The sequence below is a fragment of the Chionomys nivalis genome, chromosome 9, assembly GCF_950005125.1.
Source record: "Chionomys nivalis chromosome 9, mChiNiv1.1, whole genome shotgun sequence".
Lineage (NCBI taxonomy): Eukaryota > Metazoa > Chordata > Mammalia > Rodentia > Cricetidae > Chionomys > Chionomys nivalis.
In genome coordinates, this window is record NC_080094.1 from 48,434,988 (window position 1) to 48,459,323 (window position 24,336).

At 39.6% G+C, this 24,336-nt stretch overlaps 1 protein-coding gene across 4 annotated transcripts in view; it reads left to right on the forward strand.

Moving 5' to 3' along the window:
* Atp8b4 (ATPase phospholipid transporting 8B4 (putative)) overlaps positions 1-24,336 on the forward strand; it is a 162,453-nt gene that overhangs the window by 96,744 nt on the left and 41,373 nt on the right. For all 4 annotated transcript variants that reach the window (XM_057780833.1, XM_057780835.1, XM_057780836.1 and 1 more), the window contains 5 exons: positions 1,343-1,531; positions 9,820-9,935; positions 13,959-14,123; positions 15,015-15,126; positions 23,819-23,924. In XM_057780833.1, coding sequence (XP_057636816.1) covers positions 1,343-1,531; positions 9,820-9,935; positions 13,959-14,123; positions 15,015-15,126; positions 23,819-23,924 — 688 coding nt within the window. The remainder of the gene's footprint in view (positions 1-1,342; positions 1,532-9,819; positions 9,936-13,958; positions 14,124-15,014; positions 15,127-23,818; positions 23,925-24,336) is intronic.

Genomic DNA, 24,336 nt, shown 5'->3' on the forward strand with positions numbered 1-24,336 from the left:
TCTTACACTCTTATTTTTTTTGTCTTTTCATAGATTTAGTCCTTTTGAAGCCTGCTACTTTGAAAACAATGTATCTTTATTATTTTGTTTTAGTGGTTAACATCAAGATTTTAACATGGTAAACTCATGAAAGCATGAGGCATCTTTTGAGTAAAACAAAGAGCCTTCGGTGGTTCTCAAGCCTGTCCTGGCACATGGAATATTCTCATCATAGTCTCTGTTCCTTTAAAAGCTCATGGGTGCTATTTTTATAACTATAGTCAATTTGTGTGATTCGTTCATATAGTTACCTATCTTATATTCTGTAACATTTGTTTCTTCTTTAATCCATAGATGATTCTTATTTATTTAGAAATTTCTACCTACTAGTGGTAAATTTGCATCTTACCTATTGCTGATAAACTATGGAAGAGTCTGAAGTAACTATTTTACCATCCTTTTCCTCTTTTGATTTTTGAGGCAGAGTCTTGCTATGTATCCCGATTAGGTTGGTATTCACTTTGAAGTTCAGACTGACCTCAAACTCATGGAACTCTTTCTGCTTTAGCCTCTTAACTGATTTGCTCTTGGACTTGCTTATAAATGTATATTCAAGAATATATGCAGACAAGTAGGATTTTATTGTTCACAAGGAATAGTATATCCACTAATAGAAAACCCAATTATTAACAATATATCCTGAGCACTATAAATAGTAAACATGTATCCACCCACGTAGTCTTTCCACATGTTCGTTCTTTCTCTCTCCTTTTAACTCCACCCCAGCACACACACTAGTAAGCAACAAGTTTTTAACATCTTGATTTGATCCTTTATATTTTGGTGAATTTTTACACATTTGGTCTCATAAAATGGTCATTAACACTTAATGAAGGAAAGTCCAGAGCATCTGCTTCCTCACTTCTTGTTTGATCTTTCTAATGATCGTATGATCTCTTTCAGCCATAGGTCCCATCCGTATAAACATGAAAATAGCTATTTAAATAATCATTTCCTCCAGAGGCTTATCCTGAGGATCATATGAGTTAATGTATTACGATGTTTTAGTGACTGAAAGCGAAGAGCTATAACCCATGACCCAAGAAGCTTTTATCACAGAGGAGAGGCAGCCTTCCAGTTCGATACTTTGGTGGGGAAGCACTGCATGGTGGTACGCATGGAGACCTGGGGTCTCCCAGGGCTTCATTCAGATGGTTAGTGAGAGGATGTAATCTAAGGACAGAAAAATTTTTGGAGTTGATGCCAAAGTTGGGTATTAAAGAATGCATGGGGGTTAGCATTGGAGTTATGAACATGAGTTATTACCCTCAGCCCTGAATGTGCTTGTCTCTTTTCATTTTAGGACAGCTGGTTTACCAAGTTCAGTCACCCGATGAGGGAGCTCTAGTTACCGCTGCTAGAAATTTTGGGTTTGTTTTTAAGTCTCGGACCCCAGAGACAATAACAGTGGAAGAATTGGGAACACCTGTTACTTATCAGTTACTTGCCTTTTTGGATTTCAACAACATCAGGAAAAGGATGTCTGTCATAGGTATGTTTGTTAGCTGAGATGATCATTTATTTTTTGATGCTTCTCTAATTTGTGCTTTTCAAGGATAATTTAACTTCTGGCTATGGGCTATGTTTTCATAACTTTATGAGCTCTCATGATCCCCAATGTAACCTCAAAAGTGTAATAATATGTGAGTAAAATTTAACAACAGCTTATTCCATGCCCAATATTATTCTGAATTCTCTACCCAAAGTAACTGCTTTGTCACAACAAACCCAATAAATTACACGATATTATTTTTATGCCCATTTTATAAATAATCAAACTGAGATAAAGAAAAGTTGAGCAACTTCCCTGAGTGCATCCACAAGTCTGGTAACAGAGTGAAGTCAAATCCAGAAGTCTGACAGGGAGCTGCTCAGCTCTGGCCCAGGAGGATCTGACAGGGAGCTGCTCAGCTCTGGCCCAGGAGAATCTGAGAGAGCTTCTCAGCTCTAGTTCACGAGAATCTGACAGAGAACTGCTCAGCTCTGGCCCAGGAGAATTTCTGAATTGTGTAGCTTGTGCTGGTTGTTGTAGGCCTCGTTGACCATTCTCATATTGTTCATCTTTTCTGCTCAGCAGCATCGTCTCTTCTCACATCATTCATTATTTGTGATTAACTCCATGGTCTACTACTTACCACATCCCATCCAAGCTCCTGTAACTCAGCACTAACCCTCAGCACCATCTCAGTGTCTCAGACTAGGTACATGCTCCTTTTTCCAGTTCTTTTCGATCTCTGAGCAGTTTTTTTTAAAATCCTTTAAAATTATCCCTTTTTTCTCCTTAGCTTTTTGAAGATTTTATAGAATATGTTTTGATCATCTCTACTCCCTCTCCCCTCTCCTCCCAGATCAAGTCCTCCTTCTCCACCCACCTAACTCTGTCCTCCCTTTTTCCCTCTTTAACCTATCAAGTTCAATTTGTGCTGCCCATATATTCTTGGGTGTGGCCTCCTAGTAGAGTGTGGTCAACTTTCCAGGCTCTATACTCTTAAAGAAAACGGACTCTTCCTCTCCCAGAGCTATTAATCTCAAAAGTTCCTCGGCTAGGAGACTTCATGCTCACCCCCTCCTCACTCCATGCTGGGATTTCATTGGCCTTGAGCCCGCACAGATTTTCTGCGTGCTGATGCAACTGCTAGGGGGTTCATGTGTGCCGCTGCCTGCTGTATTTGGAAGATGCTATTTCTTAGTAGTCATCCCCTGTCTTGGGTTCAGATGTTTTCTATTTCCCTCTTCCATAACGATTTCTAAGCTTTGGGATGCGGGGTATGGCATAGATGTTCCATTATTGCTGAATATCCCACAGTTTCTCGTTCTCTGTACGTTGATCAGTTATGGGTCTCTAAGGCAATCATCATCTAGTGAGAAGGGAAACTTCTCTGGTGAAGGCTATTGCAACAATATATAATCCTCACATAGGACACAAGAAACCAAACATTTGTCCAAGAGTATCACATAGCATATAACATGTTACACAGAGAGTCAGATGCAAAGAAAATAATTAAATGTGGGGTTGTCTTCTAAAGTTTGGCTGTGAGATGTAGCTCAATGGTAAAATGTTTATCTAGGATGCACAAGGCTCTGGGTTCAACCCTTGTGCTGAAAACCAAAAAGGCCACTCCTCAAATGAAACTGGTCTCTTGACTTCTTGGTAGTTCACTTGCTTTTGACACTTTTAAGTACTAGGATAATGATTCCCTGAATTTAGCTCCCATTAGAGTAAGATGAAGATCTATTAAATACAGATCACTTGGCTTTGGCCACTGGTGTGTGTTAGTTCATTGGAGGCAGAGTCTCCAGGTTTGCAATTCTGATGAGTTCCTAGGTGATGGTGATGGTACACCCCAGAGGATAAACAAGGTACCAGACTATCATTTCCTCATTGTTAGTCATCAGTTTTCATAGGAATATTTGAAATGTTTCTCAAACCATATCCTTTTTTGTTACTCTCTAAATCCAGAATTTCTCTAGAATCCTGTCAACGTAATACTAAATCTTCCCTTTCCAAATGCATTCTAGAATTATTCGCAAATCAAGTGTCTACTAAACCACATTTTTTTTTCTATAAAAATTCTATTGTCCTTTCCTCTTAGTTCCTAGTATCATTGCCTCATTTAAGGGTCTTGTCACTGCTTACTTGAATTATTTCAGTGTCTTCAAAATTGTCCCCATTAAAATAACCTTCTATGCTGGCAATATACCACTCTTTCTAAACCATAGACTGATTATGTCACCACTTAAATAACGTTGGCCTCCCAGTATTCACAGGGCAATGCTCCTAGTGTGGCTTGAGAGGTCACATGCAATGTGATGCCAACCTATTTATCTTTACTTTCTAAACTTTATGCTAAAGTGTCACCATACTTCACTATTCCTGGGATGCACTGCATACTTTTATACTCTGTGTATATATTTTTTAATGTAAATATAGAACAATCTTTTCCCCTAATTACCTTTTGCTGAAAACTCCTCATCTGATAATGTCCAATCTAAAGGTCATTTGTTTTTCTTATTTTTCAAGTAATTGTTTCTTCTGGTATTCCCCAGAATGCTTTGTTCAGCACAGCAGTAAGATTCTCTCTCCTGCAACTCCTGGTTATATCACTAGCACATAGACTGGGTGCTAACTGAGGTCAGAAAGCCTTGTCTTCACACTGCCCAGGGCCAATCGCTGGGCTGGCCCATAAACTCTATAAATATTCATCAAATGAAATTCTGTGTGGTAGTATTTAGTAGTGGTATTTCATTTGTGTTTTAATAAATAAAGCTTGCCTGAAGTTCAGAGAGCAAAACAGCCATGCTGGCCAGCCTTACAGACCAGATTGCAATAACACAAACCTTTAATTTTGGTAGCCACACTAGCTTGTCATAGAAATTGGGTGGTGCAGGCCTTTAATCCCAGACCTAGAGAGATGGGAGGAGACAGCTATCATGCACAGTCTCATTTCTGAAAATGCCTTGACTTCAAAATGTAAGTGAAAAGATATGTTACTTTGGAGAAAAGGCTTTACTTCTGTTTCCACAGGACATGAGAGGCTGGGGATTCATTCTTGGTTACAAAAAGTAAGGCTGGATAAGTTGTGGATTTATTCTTGGTTAAGAATATAAGATTTGATTGGGGAAGACCCCCTGAGGAATCTCTGATAGGAGCAGATGGCCCAGATGATCCAACATTTCAGCGCATCCTTTTTTGCAGTTTCATCTAAGTTCTGCATCCATGACTGCATCCTCATGCATCCTTATGACTGCAGGCTGAGATGACCCTGACTCACAGAATATTCCAGTCAGGACTTGCCCATAACCCTAAATTTTCTTTGGATCCCTTAAGATTATTAGTGATCCCTATCAGCAGGAAGTGCCTAGAAAACTATGCCCACATTCCCCCCCAAAATGGATTATGGATGTTTGTCTCTGTTTAGTGTGTTGTTTTCAAGTTGGTATAGAAAATTGTCAGGAAAAAAGATTAACAAAGGAAACTAGATTCAAGTTTCTTGTTTTGAAAAGAAAAAGGGGGGATACAGATATGATAGGGTAAAAGAGTAGATTCTTGAATCTACTCTGAAAAGAAAAAAGGGAAGCTATAGGTATGAGCTTGTTTTGAAAAGAAAAAAATGGGGATATAGATATAATAGAATAAAAGTGCAGATTCTTGAATCTGCTCTGAAAAAGGGAGGATATAGATAATGATAAGATAAAAGGTAGATTGTTGAATTTACTTTTAAAAAGCAACTATTAGTTTTAAATGTTTTACATTGGATTGACTTTTGTATACTGTATGCAAATTTTGTATATTGATACAAATTAGAGGTTAATTTTGTTAAAACATACTGTACATACATTTCTAATCTTGTTCAAGGTATTGCACCTATATGGCTCATTTAGCAATGCAACTCTCTAGTCCTTGAAAATTGTTGTTACCAACTGTTTAGGATAGTAAGAAAATATAGGTTAGTAGTTAATCACCTAGTGTAATCAAACTTATAGTCATATTAAGTATGTTTTTAAGGACAAATGAAGATATATTTTAGACAGGTCATATTCAAACACTTCAGAGATCTACAGAATATGACATTTAAAATGTTTTAATAACTTAGTTCCTTCTTTTTTATGACGATGAGACATGTATACTCCTGGAAGCCCCAATCTGTTTCAGAATAGATAATGAACACTGAAGGAACTCCAATGGAGTTTACTTTCTTTGTGATAAAAGTAAGCTATTGGGCAAGAAAATGTCCTTGCCTCCACTGTTGACAGTATGCTGTCCTAATTAGATAAACAGGACACAAAATATTCTGCTTCACAGAAAAGTCTGTTGGATATGCTAGGCCTGTAGGCTGAAGATGGATGCCTCAATGTTGCAGAGGAACTTTGGGTGACTCTACAGGTAGTTAGCTGTTTCTGTTGTTACTCACATTTTCTGGAAGTCACTTGCTTGTACTTACTGCTTACTCAGTTAATATTATTTTCTTCTCAGGTCTCTGAGGGAGTTGAAGACTAGATAGTTATAGTTACAGTCTCCCTTGTTTACAAAACTCAAAAAAGAAATTCACTAAAGAAATGTAAAGTATATAAGGTTGAAAATTAACAAAAGATAGTTTTGGTTGGTAATGCAAGTTGTGATAGAAAGTAAGTTATGTACAATACTTTGGACTCATCAAAATAGGATAGATATGGAGTATTTTATTTGAATTTGTCAAATGCAAATGGACTAGACACTGTTGATGTATTTATTGCCTGTATTATATTGTACATAGCTATTGTACTTACTATATATAGTTTTCTTATATTAGTTATAGCCTTCTTTTTATTTTAGATAAAAATATTTCATTTGTACTTAAATAAGTAAAGCTTGCCTGATGTTCAGAGAGTAAAATACCCACACTGGTCAGTCTTATAGACCAGGCTGCAATGTTGCACACCTTCAATCCCAGTAACCACACTAGTCTGTCATAGAAATTGGGTGGTGCATGCCTTTAATCCCAGACCTAGAGAGAATTAGAAAATGGGAGGAATCAGCTCTCAGCCATAGTCTCATTCTGAGATCACCTGCGGGCAGAATTGCCATTTTCAGTTGAGGTCGAGGTAACAGCCAGTGACTGGCTGCTTTGCTTTTTGGATCTTCAGGTTGAACCCCAATTTCTCCCTCTGAGTTTTACTAATTGTGCTTCATGTTGTAACTTACAAAACATTTGGTCATTGTATTAAATTAATTCTTACTATGGAAAATGTACGTATCCATATCATGGGTTTGGGGTCTTTACTGGAACATGGTGTGTAGAGATTGTTCATTTTAATTTTTTTATGATAACAGGCCACAGGCAGTTTCCACTGACTAAGAAGCACACAGGCTGTCCTAGGTGTTGGCTTAGCATTGCATCAGCAGGAGCTTTCCTCTATTTACAACCCCAGGGCAGATGTCAATGGTCCTCAGTTGGCTCAGCATGGATTTCATTTTGCTCTGAGGGTGTTGACAAAAACCCAAGATTGTTATATGGGGAGAAGTTTGACTTTTGCTCAGCATTGGTCACCATTACAGACTGTGGGGAATTCTCAGTCTAACCACAGACATCAGATGTCTGCTTTAATGGATCCCATATGGGTAAGGGCAACGCTCAATGCAGAATGGGGCTGGCAGACATTGCTCTGTCTGCTTGGTTTTCAATTGGTGTGTCAGGGGGATTCAAGAGGGGCTTTGCTAGAGGAGAAAAGTATGTTTGATTATAGGCGAAAAGCAATGCCAGCCTCCTGATTGTCATGTGTGGCTTGTTCTGAGGACAATGTCCTTGTGAGGGCTCAGGCACTGCTGCTGAGATCTCTTCCTCAGTGTCCCATTGCCATTTATTTCCTTTCTTCCTCTTCTGCTTCCTTCTTCATTTTCTGCTTTATTGTTTGTTTGTTTTGGGGACTGTCATTCATCGACTTATTAATGTATAATTTCAGTACCAGCATGCTTAGCTTTCAATTGGAGACAAGGGCCCTTATTCAAGTTAGTGCTATTTAAATAAACTACAGTATTTTGTCAGAGGTTATAGAATCTACTGATTAGCTAACATATGAATCTCATACCATTATGGAAGAACCCATTGCACCAATTAAGTACATTAAGGTCTAGAGATAAGAACGAACAAGCAACAATAACAAAAAAAGCTATTGAATAGAGGTAGGTGACAGATAACCACTAAAGAATAAATTATATTGACTCTCAAAATCTGATCTGAGTTGAAGATTTCTCAACTGTAAACTTTTAAGAGATTATGGGTCTAATATTCAGGTGTGATGTTTACTTTAATCTCAGCACATAGGAAGTCTAAGGGTAGCCTGGGCTATATATGAGACCCGATCTCCACCCCCCCCCCAAATTATTCAACCATCAAACTTTCATCAAAAGATTGTAACCAATAAAGAAGAGCAACTGCTTAATCAGCACATTCTTTTCTAGATTCCTCCCCGCTTGAGCAGATACACAGCACTCAGGGAATCTCTTAGTCCTGGGTCTTGTCATGACTTTCTATTTTAAGACCCTTGGCCAACTTTCCTATCTGCATGACCTGATGCAGTTTTTCTTATAGCTTGGCTTGAATTACCTACATGAGGGGGAAAGAGTGCAGGGACACCCACCCCTTTCCAGCCTGTTTTCTATTGCCACCTTATTCCCACCAAATGAATAGTAAGTGTTTTTATGTTATCCGGTGTGGAGGCATTCTGATTTTAGAGAATACTTGAAGTGGAAAATATGGAAAGATCTTTATGATTTAACTGATAAACTGATCTCTATGATTTAACTTTGAAGGCGTATATTCACAGTATGAAGTGAAATTGTGGCCCAGGTAGTTGTTTCACATTGTTGGATCTCCTAGGAAGAAATATAGTCATATTCATATTAATTAATTAATTCAGATTATTGAGTGCCTACTGTGTGCCAAAATGTAAAACCAAGCCTACAAAGTTGGGTCAACTCTTTTGTGACTTGAGAGTGAGATTTGGTAGAACATGTAGGTGAGATTAGTGAAACCAGAAGTCTAGTGATGGCTGTAATTCCTGTGTCTGGAGAAGAAAGGAAAACAGCCCTACAAATAGCAGACTTCCCATGGGAGAAGGGTAGAAGCTTTATTTCTTTCGATTCTGTGAAGTATGTTTGTAGCTATGATTGACCCAAGAACAAACCATTGAAATGAATGAGTTTTTCCTCACAACAAAGGGCCTAAAAGAACAGCAAAGAAAGGACCAAAACTGTTGTGCATCTAAAACCCTGAGGGACTAGGAGTTGTGTGGGTCAGGTACAAAGGGGGCAGACAGGCAGGGAGGGGTCCAGAACTAAGTTCCAGAGATAGTAGCTTTTCCCTCACCTTCCTGACCTGAGCAAAAGCCTGGCAGTGTAAAAGAAAGGCTTGGCTGGCTTTCTGTCTTCACCAATAGGGCTCCCTTTCTGTTGGACCACAAAGGAGGGATTAGGACAGGTTCACCAAGTTGGGGCCCTATCAGTCACCCTGTCTTTGTTTAGACTGGCCATCTCTAAAGTAGGGGAGGAAGAGCTCCCAAAGATGTTTAAAACCCCCAGCCCTAGAGGAGAGACTGATATTAGGACTTTAGAATCCCCCTCTGCTTGGAATCTCTCTCTCTCTCTCTCTCTCTCTCTCTCTCTCTCTCTCTCTCTCTCTCTCTCTCTCTCTCGTTGTGTATGTGTGTGTGTGTTTGTGTGTATATTCTTGCTTCTAATAAAAGTCTTTCTTCACTGCTTGATTCTGTCAGTTCTCTCTGTGATATTTTTGCTGCCTTTTAATTCTTCGAATGGCAGAGAAAATGAACCCTATCAAGGCCTCTAGATGGTAACAACTCCAGTGGCTAGAATTCCATGTGGAAATGAGTTGGTATGACAGTGATATTTATTTGAATAGAAGATCTTGAATTCCACACCAAGAACTCTCAACTTAATTCTCTTTAATGCATATGGCTTAATTTAAGTTTTTCCACCATTTTGCAATAGGGAGGTTGGTAGGTCATGTATAAAAGTATAAAAATACTTGTTTCTGAGTTTGAAAACCAAAACTTCCAGTAGAAGGAGTGTTTTTAAATTAATTGAGCAGGAATAAAGCCTACTGACTTAGGTAGTGATTGTCTAGCCAAAGGCCCTAAATAGTTTCTTTGTTCTTGACTCAACCCATACGTCCATTTCCAGATGGGCTAGCTGGAGTCCTGGGAGATTCTGGTTTTCACAGATTTCAATAATATAACCTGCTTTTCCAAACTCTCTCTCTTACTCTCTCTCTTTTTTCTTTCCAGTTCGAAATCCAGAAGGACAGATAAAACTTTATTCCAAAGGAGCAGACACTATTTTGTTTGAGAAACTCCATCCTTCCAACAAAGACCTGCTGTCTTTGACGTCAGACCATCTTAGCGTAAGTGCCCCATAGTAAGGTCAGCACAGGAGCCCTTTGCCATCCCCTATGGTACTTGTTAAGGAATATCAGCAAACAAGCTGACTTCTGAAATAGAAAGCAGCTGGGAAGCCATTGCCACAAAGGGCAGTGCCAGGGAGTGTCTGGAAACCGGCTGCCACTCAGAGATTCGGCACAGGTGGATCAGCACTGTACAGCTGGGAGAGCCACACCGTGAGGTGAGCTCAGGGTTCTCCAGGGCCACCACTTTATGGCTGTGTTTAGATGGCGAGGGAAAGAGAATCTCTGGAGATAACCAACTTTCTCCTTTAAGGCTTCTTTCACTTGGGCTACAAATTGCGAGTCCCATATGTCTTCTGGTTGTCAACCAACACATTCAAGACTAGTGCAAGTTTTTCCAGAAATTTCTGAAGGGCATAGAGGGGATTTTTGTACCTTCATTCCCCTCTCAAAGGTAAGGGCCTATGAAATAATAGGATCACTGTGGATTTAAACCTGGTGTCCATGTGGCATGCTAATAATTTGACATTCTGGTTGAGTCCAGTGAAGTTTGCAGGAAATGGTTCAAAATGATCATTTTATCAGTTTTTATTCCTCCATCAAAATTATTGAAGGTTCATGTTCCTTTGTCGGATGTTGTTTTTATTATAAATATCCCCTCAATTCTTCTAAAAACAAACAAAATGTAAATATTCTTATATTTTTAAACTTAAAATATTTTTAAGTTTAAAGTGATGGTTTAGTAATAATTGTTACAAACATAGTTTTTTTTTCTTTTTAATAGAACATCCTTGATTTTCTCTTAATGCTTTCCAGAGACTGACATGGTTGTTTAGTTTTCTTAATTAAAACAATATTGGAGTAATAGCTATATGATTTTTGTCATTACCCAAACACCAAGGCTGTAGACATTTTCCTTTCATATTAAAGTTGAATTTGGTATTTTCATTTTCCTTTCTAGTTGAGTTGTTTTGAGGGCAGATCAATCGAACCCGCCCTTCCCTCCATTCACGTTTGTCATTTTGGCTTCTGCATTCTAGCCCTGTAAATCCGTATTTAATCATTGATTTTGGATAGTTTAATGATAGAAAAAGGCCTTGCTCAAATGACCATTCCGGATTAACTGTGTGTTTCATGACGAATTAGATGACCTAAGGCATCTGTCCTCTTTTATGGTGTCCTCCTCGAGTTGATTCACTGTTGTGCGGAACAGAGAGGGAGGCAGTGGCAATGCCCAGTGGGGTTGTGAGTTAAAGACAAAGACACGTCTGTGCAAATTGAAAAGACAAAGGGTGGTTTTGAGGCTGTAACTAGATTTTCAGATCAGAAGGGGATGCGGTGATGTTCTTGGAAGATAGGACTTGTAAATGTGAATGCAATGTCCCCGCTATTACCAACTGCCTGGGTGACGGATTCAGCTGATGTGTCTTGTGGTCTTTCTGGGCTAAAGCGCATCTCTGCACTGTGCACTGGCTTTTCGTTTTTACTCATTAGGATGCATCATGATTTAGCACATGTCTGATCCCAAAACTCTATCTGCACCATACATCAAGATGATAGAGAAACATACTTAAAGACTGGCAATGCCCAAAGGAGCAGAAATGGCCATTAAAATGCTTCACTCATAATTTGGAGGTCCATAAAGTGACCACTGGAGGCAGATGTGACATGAGGTTTTCAACATTGCCCCCAAACTCATATCTATGTATGTTTCTAACTAATGTGTCTGTGTGAGACACATAGGAGCCACCAGTCTCCTATCCCTCCCCCTGTTAGAAGGATAAAGTACCAGAAGAATCATGAGATTGTCAGTTGACCAAGTTGTCTAGTTTACTTGGCTTATATGTCTGGGTCACAGTTCATCATTGGGGATGACAAGGCAGGAATTCAAGGCAAGCATCTCAACCAGAAACCATGGAGGAACACTGTTTGCTGGCTCACTCTCTGGCTCACTCACTCACTCACTCACTCACTCACCCACCCACCCACCCACCCACAGCCTCTTGCTCACTTGCTTCCTTACGTAGTCCAGAACTACCTGCCTAGGGATTGTCCTGCCCACAGTGGACTGGGCCTTCCTGCATCTGTTAATCGAGACAATCCCCCATAGACATATCCAAAGGTCAGTGTGATCTGGGCAATTCCTCAGCTGAGCCTCCTCTTAGATGACTTTAGGCTGTGTCAGGTTGACAATTAACACTAACCTTAGGGAAAGTATGAATTCCCAATATTTGATTACTTACAAAAAATTAACTCCAGAAAACATAGTTTCTAACAAATAATGAATATTTGAGCTTGTCTGACTTGATGATTGTGTCTTCATGATTTCAAAGAAGTTTTATTATTAAAAAATGAAACTTTAGTGACTTCCACTGGAGCAGGCCCGAGTCAACGACCTCCATGGGAGCAAGCTTGAGCCAGCAACCTCTGCAGGATCATGCAGGAGGTAGGGACCTCCTCTGGAGCAGAGACATCCTCGGGAGCAGACCCGAATGGCCTCCGAGATTGTAGAGCAACCTCCAGGAGCACTGAGAAACATCCTGGAATGCTGAGTGACTTCTGGGGTGACTAGAACCATGGCCCTGACTCCACCACGAGGAACAACCATCTGAGCTTTGGATCTACTAGCACCTGGAAGAGTGATTACAAGAGCCACGGCCACAAGTATATCAGAGGGAAACATGGGCAGACAACAAGGTAAAAGCACATTCAACACCACAAAGAACAACACGATGCCACCAAAAACTAGTGGCTCTACAATAGCACAACTTCAACACCCTAATACAGATGAAGCAGAAGAAAACAACCTAAAAATAACTTTAGGAGAATGTTTGAGGCCCTTAAAGAGGAAATGAGAAATTCCCTCAAAGAAATGGAGGAAAAGACAAATAGAAAATTAGAAAAAAAAATCAACAAATCCCCCTTAAAGAAAACCAAGAAAAAGCAATCAATCAGGTGAAAGAAATGATTCAAGATTTGGAAACTGAAATAGAGGCAATAAAGAAAACACAAACCAAGGGAATTCTGGAAATGGAAAATGTAGGAAAATGATCAGGAACCACAAATGCAAGCATAAGCAGTAGAATACAAGAGATAAAAGAGAGAATCTCAAGCGTTGAAGATACAATAGAGGAAATAGACTCATTGGTCAAAGAAAATGTTAAATCTAACAAAATCTTAACACAAAATATCCAGGAAATATGGGACAGAATGAAAAGACCAAACCTAAAAATAGTAGGTTTAGAAGAAGGAGAAGTCCAACTCAAAAGCACAGAAAATATATTCAACAAAATCATAGAAGAAAACTTTGCCAACCTGAAGAAAGATATGCATATGAAGATACAAGAAGCTTACAGATCACCAAATAGACTGGATCAAAAAAAAATCCCGTTACCACATAATAATAAAAACACTAAACACACAGAATAAAGAAAGAATATTAAGAGCTACAAAGGAAAAAGGCCAAGTAAAATATAAAGGCATATCTATCAGAATTACACCTGACTTCTCAATTGAAACAATGAAAGCCAGAAGGTCATGATCATCAAGGATGCTATACTAGGGGCTGTGGAAAGGCTTGGTGAGAGAGCCTCATACAGTCCACAAAAGGGCTTCTTCTCTTTGCCTGGAGATCTGCAGTTCCTCCAAGTGCCTCTCCTCATCACTGGGAGTTAGGCCTGTGACTCACGGACAGGAACGTTTCCTCTAGATAAAGAAGGTGCAGTTGCTCCAAACAGATTTCTCTTCCATACTATTCCTTTCTTCCCAGTTAAAACACTTCAGCAGGCATTCTCAGCAGCTTTTAGGGGGTAAACTAGTGCCCTGCAGGTCAAACCTCATAGGCATGAACATAAAACACAACCATTCTCTCCTGTGTCTGAAGAGATAGGAAGCTAGAGTCAGAATGGCCATACAGTGCTCTTGGGACAAAATGGATGTGAGTGAAACCCTTCCCATGCTGGGGGAACTTTGGCTGTGTTTACTGGTGTCTTCTTGTTCCTAAGATTACATCTTCTCTTACAGGAATTTGCAGGTGAAGGCCTTCGCACCTTGGCGATTGCTTATAGAGAACTTGACGACAAATACTTTAAAGTGTGGCAGGAGATGCTCGAAGATGCAAATGCGGCCACCATGGAGAGGGATGAAAGGATATCTGGGCTCTATGAAGAAATTGAAAGAGATTTGATGGTATAAGTTTGGAAGTGTGATTTCTTAGGCTTAAACCTTTGGCTAAGTCATCTTGCAATAGTTCTCTTTGGGTGCCAAGTCTCGCTTTATATGCTGGCTTTGAGCTTATTATGTGTGGCCCCAGTGAATCTAGAGGACTGGCTTTGTCAGCAATAATAGCTTATGAAATGGAAATACTCCCAAAGTAAAGGACAGTAGACGCCCTATTTATCAACTGCCAGTTTATCTTTGATACAGGCTATTCATTTCCTCTCTACGCTCTGTGACCCCACTTTTGGTGCAGAGATAATTGATGTGGGTAGGGAGCAGGGCTATAGATGTGAACTCCAGGCCCAGAGTGTGGTCTTCTTTAGAAGTCACTCTTCTCAGAGATCCCAGTGACCAAGGAGGTTGGTACCTGGGAGTTACAGGAAGCAGGTCTCATCACTTGGTGAAAATTGAACGATCTTGCTTTTTTGTTAGATTATCTGCTGACCTCTTAATTCATGGAATGACACTACCTTTTGTCCCCTTAGTTTTTGGAATATGAGGGGAGGGCTTTTCTTTGGACTTCTCCTTTGCTGCTTAATGTGGAGAAGCAGCTAGGGACTTCTTAAATCTTTCGAGGTGGGTTAGCCTAGGCTCATTTCTGCAAACGTGTTATCTCCGCATTCCATCTTCCTCATGTGAATTCTACCTCCTTGGGCCTCTGTTATTAAGTAGGCTTGGCTTATGAGCTTTCTTTTGGGTTTCTACCCAATTGATTGATTTATATACACTATAGGGTGCTTACTGTATCCACATTGTATAAGCTGTCTACATTTTCCATTCTTTTATTTTAAACTCTGAAAGCTACAGGTGCTACATGTGTTCTTTGTATGCATTAACATTAATTTTCACTTTCCAATGAAGCTACTAGGTGCCACTGCCGTAGAAGATAAGTTACAAGAAGGTGTTATTGAAACAGTTACAAGTCTATCACTAGCCAATATTAAGATCTGGATTCTAACAGGAGACAAAGAAGGTAACTTGGAAAGGGGTGACAATGTTTGAAGAAGGAGAATTAATTCTTTGAAAAAAATGTGTTAACCAGCAAATTTAAGTACTTCAACATTTTCCTGGTTCTCTATGTAGGAAAAAGTTGAAATGCAAAAAGAAACCTTTCTGAAGAAATATGACCTTCTCATTCAAAAACTAATAACAATACCTCCTATAGTATATTCTCTGGTCAGCAGAGTTTCTGTAGAGTTGCTGCCTTTATAGAGAATCATTCTTTTTGTTGTTGTTGTTTTTTGTTTTTCGAGACAGGGTTTCTTTGTGGTTTTGGAGCCTGTCCTGGAACTAGCTCTTGTAGACCAGGCTGGCCTCAAACTCACAGAGATCCGCCTGCCTCTGCCTCCCAAGTGCTGGGATTAAAGGCGTGCTTCATCACTGCCCGGCTTACAGAGAAACATTCTCAACACGGCTTTCATACGAGCATTATTCTATCAGTCGTGAAGGGAGACACTGGAGACCTTACGTTGTCTTTTAGTTTCCTGATGGCAGGGAGGTGTGGGAGATCTTCTAGGAGAACTCAGAGTGTTGAGCAACCTTCTGAGAGGCTAAGGGCAGCAGCTGTTTCTCAGCTGTTTATGGTCGTGTTACTGTATCTCAACAACAACTGCAGTTGTACCAATCAGTGCACCTGGCTGAATTCCAGGATTGTCTGTGGAAGCTGAACCACTTTTAGGAATGAGTAGACACTGAGTGAGTGTTCTTTTCTTTTTAAAGCTTTTATTATTAATTCATTTATTTATTGTTTTTATATCTCAACCAAAGTTTCCCCTCCTTACCCCACTCCCCGCCCCATCCACTCCTTCTCCACTGTTTCTCTTCAGTTTCAGGGAGGCTCCTGTGGTATCAGCCTGTCACGGTATATTAAGCTGTAGTGAATCTAGGCACCTCCCTTCTACTAAGGCTGGATGAGGCAATCAGTAGGAAGAAAGGGTCCCAAAAGCAGGCAAGAGAGTCAGAGATAGCCCCTGCTCTCACTGTTAGAAGTCTCACACAAAGACCGAGTTACATACCATACATACAGAGGACCTATGTAAGTCCCATGCAGGCTCCCTGGTTGTTGGTTCAGTGTCTGTGAACCCCTATGAGCCCAAGTTAGTTGGTTCTGTGGGTTTTGTTGTGGTGTCCTTGACCCTCTCTGGTCCTATAATCCTTCCTCCCCCTCCTGTACAGGATTGCCTGAGTTCTGTCTAATGTTTGGCTGTGGGTCTCTGCATCTGTTTCCATTGGTTGCTGGGTAAAGCCTCTACGATGACAGCTGGGCTAGGCACTAATTTTATGAGTATTCAGAATATCATTAGGGATCTTTTGTTGGCTTTTTTGCCATTTATGTTTGGTTCTAGGTCTAGACCCTAGGTCTCTGGGGTATCCTGTATCTGGGGCCTGGCCCTCAGGGTCTTTTAGGGTATGCATCCCCATCTGGGCCAGTCATTAGTTGGTTACCCCCACAATTTCTGCACCACCTTTACCCCAGCGCATCTTGTAGGCAGGACAACTGTAGTCAAAGGATTTTTGACTGGGTTGGTGTCTCAGTCCCTTCATTGGAAGTCTTGTCTGCTTAGAGGAGATGGCTGGTTTAGTCTCTGGATCCCCTATTACTAGGAGTCTTAGCTATGTTCACCCTCTGAGATTCCTGGGAGTTTCCATTGAATTAGATTTCTAGCTCATCGCAGAGTTGCCCCGAGATTCCAACTGTCTCTCCCAGTACTCTTTCTCCATCCTCCCCCAACCTGATCCCTCTTGTTTCCATCCTTATGGTCCCTTCCATACTCCTCCCCCTTCTATTTGCCCATTTGCAGTGATATTCATGTATCCCCATCCCTCCTTGAACCCTCCTTGTTAACGAGCTTCTCTGGGTCTGTTGGTTGCAGCATGGTTCTCCTTTACTTTATGGTTAATGTTCACTTATGAGTGAATACATACCATGTTTGTCTTAACTGGGTCTGGGTTACCTCACTCAGAATAATTTTTTTCTAGTTCCATCCACTTGCCAGCAAATTTCCTGATGTCATTGTTTCTAACAGATGAATAATACTCCATTATGTATAAGTACTACAGTTTCTTTATCCATTCCTAGGTTGAGGGGCATCTATGTTGTTTCCAGGTTCTGGCTATTACAAATAATGCTGCAATGAACATAGTTGAGCAAGCGTCCTTGTGGTATGCTGGAGCATCTTTCCGGTATATACTTAGGAGTGGTATAGCTGGGTCTTGAGGTAGACTGGATCCCAGTGCTCTGAGAAATAGCCATATTAATTTCCAAAGCGGTGGTATGAGTTTGCACTCCCACTGCAGTGGAGCAGTGTTCCCCTTGCTCCACATCCTCTCCAGCATGAGCTGTCACTTGTGTTTTTGATCTTAGCCATTCTCACAGGTGTAAGATGGAATCTCAGCGTCATTTTGATTTGCATTTTCCTTGATGGCTAAGGATGATGAACATTTCTTTCAGTGTTTCTTGGACATTTGAGATTCCTCTGTCGAGAGTTCTCTGTTTAGATCTGTATCCCCCACTTCTTAACTGGATTATTTCGTTTGTTGATGTCTAGTGTCTTGAGTTCTTTATATATTTTCTATATTAGCCCTCTTCAGATGTGGGCTTTGTGAAGATCTTTTTCCACTGTGTGGGCTTCTGTTCTGTCCTTTTGACAGTGTCAAAAGAAGCTTTTCTGTTTTATGAAGTCCCATTTATTAATTGTTGATCTTGGTGCCTGTGCAATTGGTGTTTGGTTCAGGAAGTTGTCTCCTGTGCCAATGTGTTCAAGGTTATCCTCCACTTTCTCTTCCATCAGGTTTAGTGTATGTTGAAGTCTTTGATCCACTTGGACTTGAGTTTTGTGCTGTGCATGGTGATAGAGATGGATCTATTCTTCTTCTTCTTCTTCTTCTTCTTCTTCTTCTTCTTCTTCTTCTTCTTCTTCTTCTTCTTCTTCTTCTTCTTCTTCTTCTTTTCTTCTTCTTTTCTTCTTCTTCTTCTTCTTCCTCCTCCTTCTTCTTCCTCCTCCTCCCTCCTCCTCTTTCTTCTTCTTCTTCTTCTTCTTCTTCTTCTTCTTCTTCTTCTTCTTCTTCTTCTTCTTCTTCTTCTTCTTCTTCTTCTTCTTCCTCCTCCTCCTCCTCCTCCTCCTCCTCCTCCTTCCTCCTCCTTCCTCCTCCTCCTCCTCCTCCTCCTCCTCCTCCTCCTTTTTCTCCTTCTTCTTATTCTTCTTTTTGGTTTCTTGAGACAGGGTTTCTCTATGTAGCTTTGGAGCCTGTCCTGGAACTAGCTCTTTTAGACCAGGCTGGCCTCAAACTCACAGAGAATCTGCCTCCTGAGTGCTTCTACATACCGCTATCCAGTTATGCCAGCACCATTTGTTGAAGATGCTTTCTTTTTCCATTGTATAATTTCAGCTTCTTTGTCAAAAATCAACTGTCCATAGGTGTGGGGATTTGATTCCATTCCATTGATCCACCTGTCTGTTTTTATGTCATTACCTTAGTATTTTATTGCTACTGCTCTGAGGTACAGCTTGAAATCAGGGATGATGATACCTCTAGATGTTCTGTTAATTGTACAGGATTGTTTTAGCTATCCTGGGTGTTTTGTTTTCCATATGAAGTTAAGTATTATACTTTCAAGGTCTGTTTATTTTTCAATTTATTTATATGGTAGATTACATTGACATATCTTAACTATTGCTGCATCTCTGGGATGAAGCTGACTCAATCATGGTGGATGATCTTTTTGATGTGTTCTTGGATTCAGTTTACAAGTATTTTTATTGAGTATTTTTGCATCTGTGTTCATGAGGGAAATTGGTCTGTAATTCTCTTTCTTTGTTGAGTCTTTATGTGGTTTGGGTATCAGGGTGACTGTGGCCTCATAAAAAATTGACATTGTTCCTTCTGTTTCTATTTTGTGCAATAACTTGAGGAGTATTCTTCTTTGGAGGTCTTGTAGAATTCTTCACTTAAACTATCTGGCCCTGGCCTTTGTTTTTGGTTGGGTGACTTTTATGACTGCTTCTATTGGAGTTTATGGGTTTATTTAAATTATTTATCTGATCTTGATTTAATTTTGGTTGGTGGTATCTATTGAGAAAATTGTCCATTTCTTTTAGATTTTCCAATTTTGTGGAGTACAGGTTTTTGAAGTATGACTCAATGATTCTTCAGATTTTCTCAGTGTCTGTTGTTAAGTCTCTCTTTTCATTTATGATTTGATTAATTTGCATGTTCTCTCTTTGCCTTTTAGTTACTGTGGATAAGGGTTTGCCTATCTTTTTGATTTTCTCAAAGAACCAACTCTTTGTTTCATTGATTCTTTGTGTTATTCTCTTTGTTTCTATTTTATTGATTTTAGTACTGAGTTTGGTTATTTTCTGTTACCTACTCCTCTTGGGTATGTCTGCTTCTTTTTGTTCTAGAGCTTTCAGGTATACTGTTATGTCTCTTTTACGATAATTCTCTAATTACTTAATGCAGATAGTGCTATGAATTTTCTTCTTAGCACTTTTTTTCATTGTATCCCATAAGTCTGGGTATGTTGTACATTCATTTTCATTGGATTATAGGAAATCTTTAATTTCTTTCTTTCTTTCTTCCTTGACCCAGTAGTAATTCAATAGAGAGCTGCTCAGTTTCCATGAGTTTGTAGATTTTTTTGTTTCTATTGTTGATATCCAGCTTTAATACATGATGGTCTGATAGGATATAGGGGGCTATTTCAATTTTCTTGTATCTTTTGAGATTTCCTTTGTGACTGAGTATATGATTAGTTTTGGAGAAGGTCCCATGAGGTACTGAGAAGGAATATTCTTTTGTGTTTGGGCAAAATGTTCTGTAGATATGTGTTAGGTTCTCTTAAATCACAGCATTTATTAGTCCCATTATTTCTTTGTTTGGTTTCTGTTTGGACAACCTGTCCATTAGTGAGAGTGGGTGGTCTCCCACTATTAATGTGTGGGGTTCAATGTGTGATTTAAGCTTTAGTAATGTTTCTTTTGCATATGTGGGTATCATTGCATTTTGGGCACAGATGTTCAGAGTTGGGATGTCATCTTGGTGGATTTTTCCTTTAACAAGTATGAAATGTCCTTTTTCATCCCTTTTGATTAATTTTGGTTTGAAGTCTATTTTGTTAGATATTAGAATAGATACACTGACTTGTTTTTTAGGTCCATTTGATTGGAAAATCTTTTTTCCAACCCTTTACTCTGGGATAATGTCTATCTTTGATGTTGAGGTGTGGGGTGTTTTTTTTTTAATGCAACAGAAGGATGACTTCTTTTTTCATATTCGTTCTGTTAGTGTCTGTCTTTTTATTGGTGAATTGAGTCCATTGATATTGAAAGGTATCAATGACCAGTGATTGTTAATTCTTGTTGTTCTTGTTGTTGGTAGTGTGTGTGTGTGTTTCACTTCTTTGGATTTTGCTGGTGTGAGGTTATCTATTGACTATGTTTTTGTGGGTGTACTTAACTTCCTTAAGTTGATGTTTTCCTTCTAGTACCTTCTATAGGGATGGATTTGTGGATTGATATTGCTTAAATTTGTCTTTGATATGAAATATCTTGTCTTCTCCATCTTTAGTGATTGAAAGTTTTGCTACGCATAGTAGTTTGGGCTTGTATCTGTGATCCCTTAGAGTCTGCAGAATGTCTGTTCAGGACCTTCTGGCTTTTATAGTCTCTGTTGAGAAGTTGGGCGTAAGTCTGATAGGTCTTCCATTATACGTTACTTGGCCTTTTTCCCTTGCAACTTTTAATATTCTTTCTTTGTTCTGTATGTTTAGTTTTTTGGTTATTATGTGACAAGGGGATTTCTTTTCTGGCCAGGCTATTTGGTATTTTGTAAGCTTCTTTATCTTTATAGGCATGTCCTTGTTTAGGTTAGGTAGGCAGAAGCTACTTATTCATTTCCCAGCTGCCCAGACTCGAAATAATCACACAGAAACTATATTAATTAAAACACTGCTTGGTCTATTAGCTCAGGCTTCTCATTAACTAACTCTTACATCTTAAATTAACCCATTCTTATTATTTCATATTTTACCATGAGGTGTGTGGTTTACAGGTAAGGTTTCGGTGGGCAGGCATATTTCTCCTTCAGTAGCTACATGGCATTTCTCTGACTCCACCTTCTTTTCTCCCCTATCTCTGCTTGGAACTCCCGCCTTGCTCTATTTTGCACTGTCATAGGCCCAAAGCAGCTTCTTTATTAACCAATGGTAATAAAACACATTCATAGCATACAGAGAGGAATCCCACATCAAGGTTAGGGTAATTTTCTTCTATGATTTTGTTAAATATATTTTCTGGGGTTTTGTGCTGAGATTTTTCTCCTTCTCCTATTAGTCTTATGTTTAGTCTTTTCATGGTGTCCCAATTTTCTTGATATTTTGTGTTATGTATTTTTAGATTTAACATTTTCTTTGATCAATGAATCTATTTCTTCTATTTTATCTTCAATGCCTGAGTTCTGTCTTTCATCTCTTGTATTCTGTTGGTGATGCTTGCATCTGTAGTTCCTGTTTGCTTCCCCAGATTTTCCATTTCCATCATTTCCTCAGTTTGTGTTTTCTTTATTGCTTCTACTGTGATCTTCATGTCACGAATAGTTTTTTTCACCTGTTGTCTCTTTATTGGCTTTCTTGGCATTCTCTAAGGGATTTGTTGATTTCCTCTAATTATTTGGTTGTCTTTTTTTCTTGATTTCCTTAAGGGAGTTTTTCATGTTCTCTTTAAGAAATTCTATCATCTTCATAAAGTTTTTAAATGTAATTTTCTTGTGCTTTGTCTGTGGTGGAATATTCAGGTCTTTCTGTCATAGGATAGCTGGGCTCTGGTGATGCTGTATTGCTCTGGCTGTAGTTGATTGTATTTTCACATTGGTGTTTAGTCATCTGGGTTTGGGATGATTAGTTCTAGTCTTTGATATCTGAGTTTGTCTTTGTTATATGGGTGTTTTGTTCTTTGGTTTCTGTTTCTTCTATTTTTTTTTCCTAGTTTTTGTGGCCTGGATTTCTGACTGCTGGCATGATCTCTGGTCTAGTTGGGAGACTCTCTCCAAGTTGGGAATTGTCCTCATGGTTAGCTTGGACTTTGGTATAACAGAGGGTCTCTGTTCTTCTGACTGATGTGGCCTGCACTTGAGCAGCTGGAGTCTAAGTAAGCAGGTGTGACTTGTGCCTGCTCTAACCTGTGTGACCTACCCTCGAGTGGGGGAAGTCTGCTGGGGTTGGGGCTTGGGCCCAGCAGTGGTGACATGTGCCACTGGAGAGATCCCAGGGGATAGAATCGAGAGAGTAGGTCAAATTTGTTGGCAGGCTGGTCACTTACCAGTTCTGACCGGTGTGGCTTGTGTCTGAATGTTGGGGTTGAGGTTGGGGGCAGAACCCAGCAGCAGATCTGGTAAGGAGCTGGGATGGCCTGGGCAGGGGGAAGGGTCCCTGGGGACAGAATTGAGTGTTGTTTTCTTAAGAAAGAAAAATATTTGAATAAGTTTTTAATCTGTTGCTAACAATAAAAGCTTAAAATTTTATGCTCGATCATTAGGAAACAGAAAATATTCAGTTAACCAGCATGTGCCTATTTTAAAGGTTATATTGATCCATCTTGTTAGATACCTTATAGAGCATTGAGTGTCTTACATTTGAGATAAATTGATTCCCTATATAACTATATATACACGCCTATATTCCTACTGTCTGTCTGTCTGTCTGTCTGTCTCTTTGTAGTGCTGTTGACTTAACCTAGGGATTCACACATGTTAGGAAACATTCTTCTACTCAGCTGCATATCCCATCCTTTCTGTTTTGAGACAGGTTCTCATTAAACTGCCCAGGCTAGCCTTGAACTTGTGACCCTCCCTGCCTTTGCCACCCATATAGCTAGGATTATAGGCCTATTCCACTAGGCCCATCACTCTGTTTTTCTACCTAAATTATGATTAAAAAACTAAATAGTAGAGAGCTGAAGGCTGTGGTACTCATGGGATGCCGACTACCCGAGACCTTGCTGCAGATGGTGCTTCTCTATGGGCTCAACTATTCAATTACTACAAGTACCAATGCATTTGCCATTATCTATCTGATTTCTTTATATAAAAGATACACTGAGATTTCATTATTTGTCTTTTTTGTTTTAGGACAAGACTAACAATTTTGTAGAACTAGCTAGTATTTCATGATTCTGTATTTTTCGAATAAAAGATTCTAAAATTTGAACAGAAATTACCATCTAATTCTCCACATCTCTGGCAGAGCAGTTCTGGGTGCTTGAACTGATTAGTAAATTCAATTTTTCTTCATTTAGCAGGAAAACTACAAAATTTTTCATGCATTTGTCTTCAATTATTAAGCCTGTCATATTAGCATTGAATATTAACCAAATTTAGTATTTTGACACTCAAAATTATTTATAGTTTCTGTTAAGAAAGGTTTATATTTTTTCTTCATTATACCACAGGAGCTTAGGATATCAAGTGAGTATTGATTTGAGAATCTAAAGGTAGTTTTGAAAATCAAGCTCCAACGGCTTCCTGAGGGGTGACTTTGGTTCTGGGCTTCAGGTCTAGACCTCTGCTGCAGTGTGTGTGTGCTAACATCATTGGGTCTGATAGGCTCTGGGGACACAGTCACAGCTTCAAAACTTTATGTAACAAGAGGTGATCTTTCTTTGTACCAGAAACTGCCGTTAATATTGGTTACGCCTGCAATGTGCTGACGGACGCCATGGATGCCGTGTTTGTGATAACGGGGAACACAGCTCTAGAAGTGCGACAAGAACTCAGGTGTGTGCAGAAGGAAAGGGAGAAGTCTGGGAAGGGGAAAGGACTGCCAGGCGTTTGGGAAAGCAGAGGTTTGTATGCCGCCGTCCCCAGCGCTTCCTCTTAGTGCAGGTGTTCCTGCAAGCTTCCTTCAGTCTCATTCATGCTCGTCACAAAAGCTAGGATGAAGCTGACATTAGCAACGAGTCATCGCCTCCGGGACGCCTACATTTCCCATGTTATAAGGAAAAAAATCTCAAGTTGTGCATGTTGTTCTTTAAAATTGTTTCTTAGCAAAAGCCTGGACGATATTAAGTGACGATAAATAACAATGTCACGGAAGGCGTGTTTTAAAAATACCAGTTACCTGGCTTCCTTCCACCTTTGAATCCTGTCTCCGAGGTATAGACCCCTGGAATTAGTGTTTAGTAAGCAC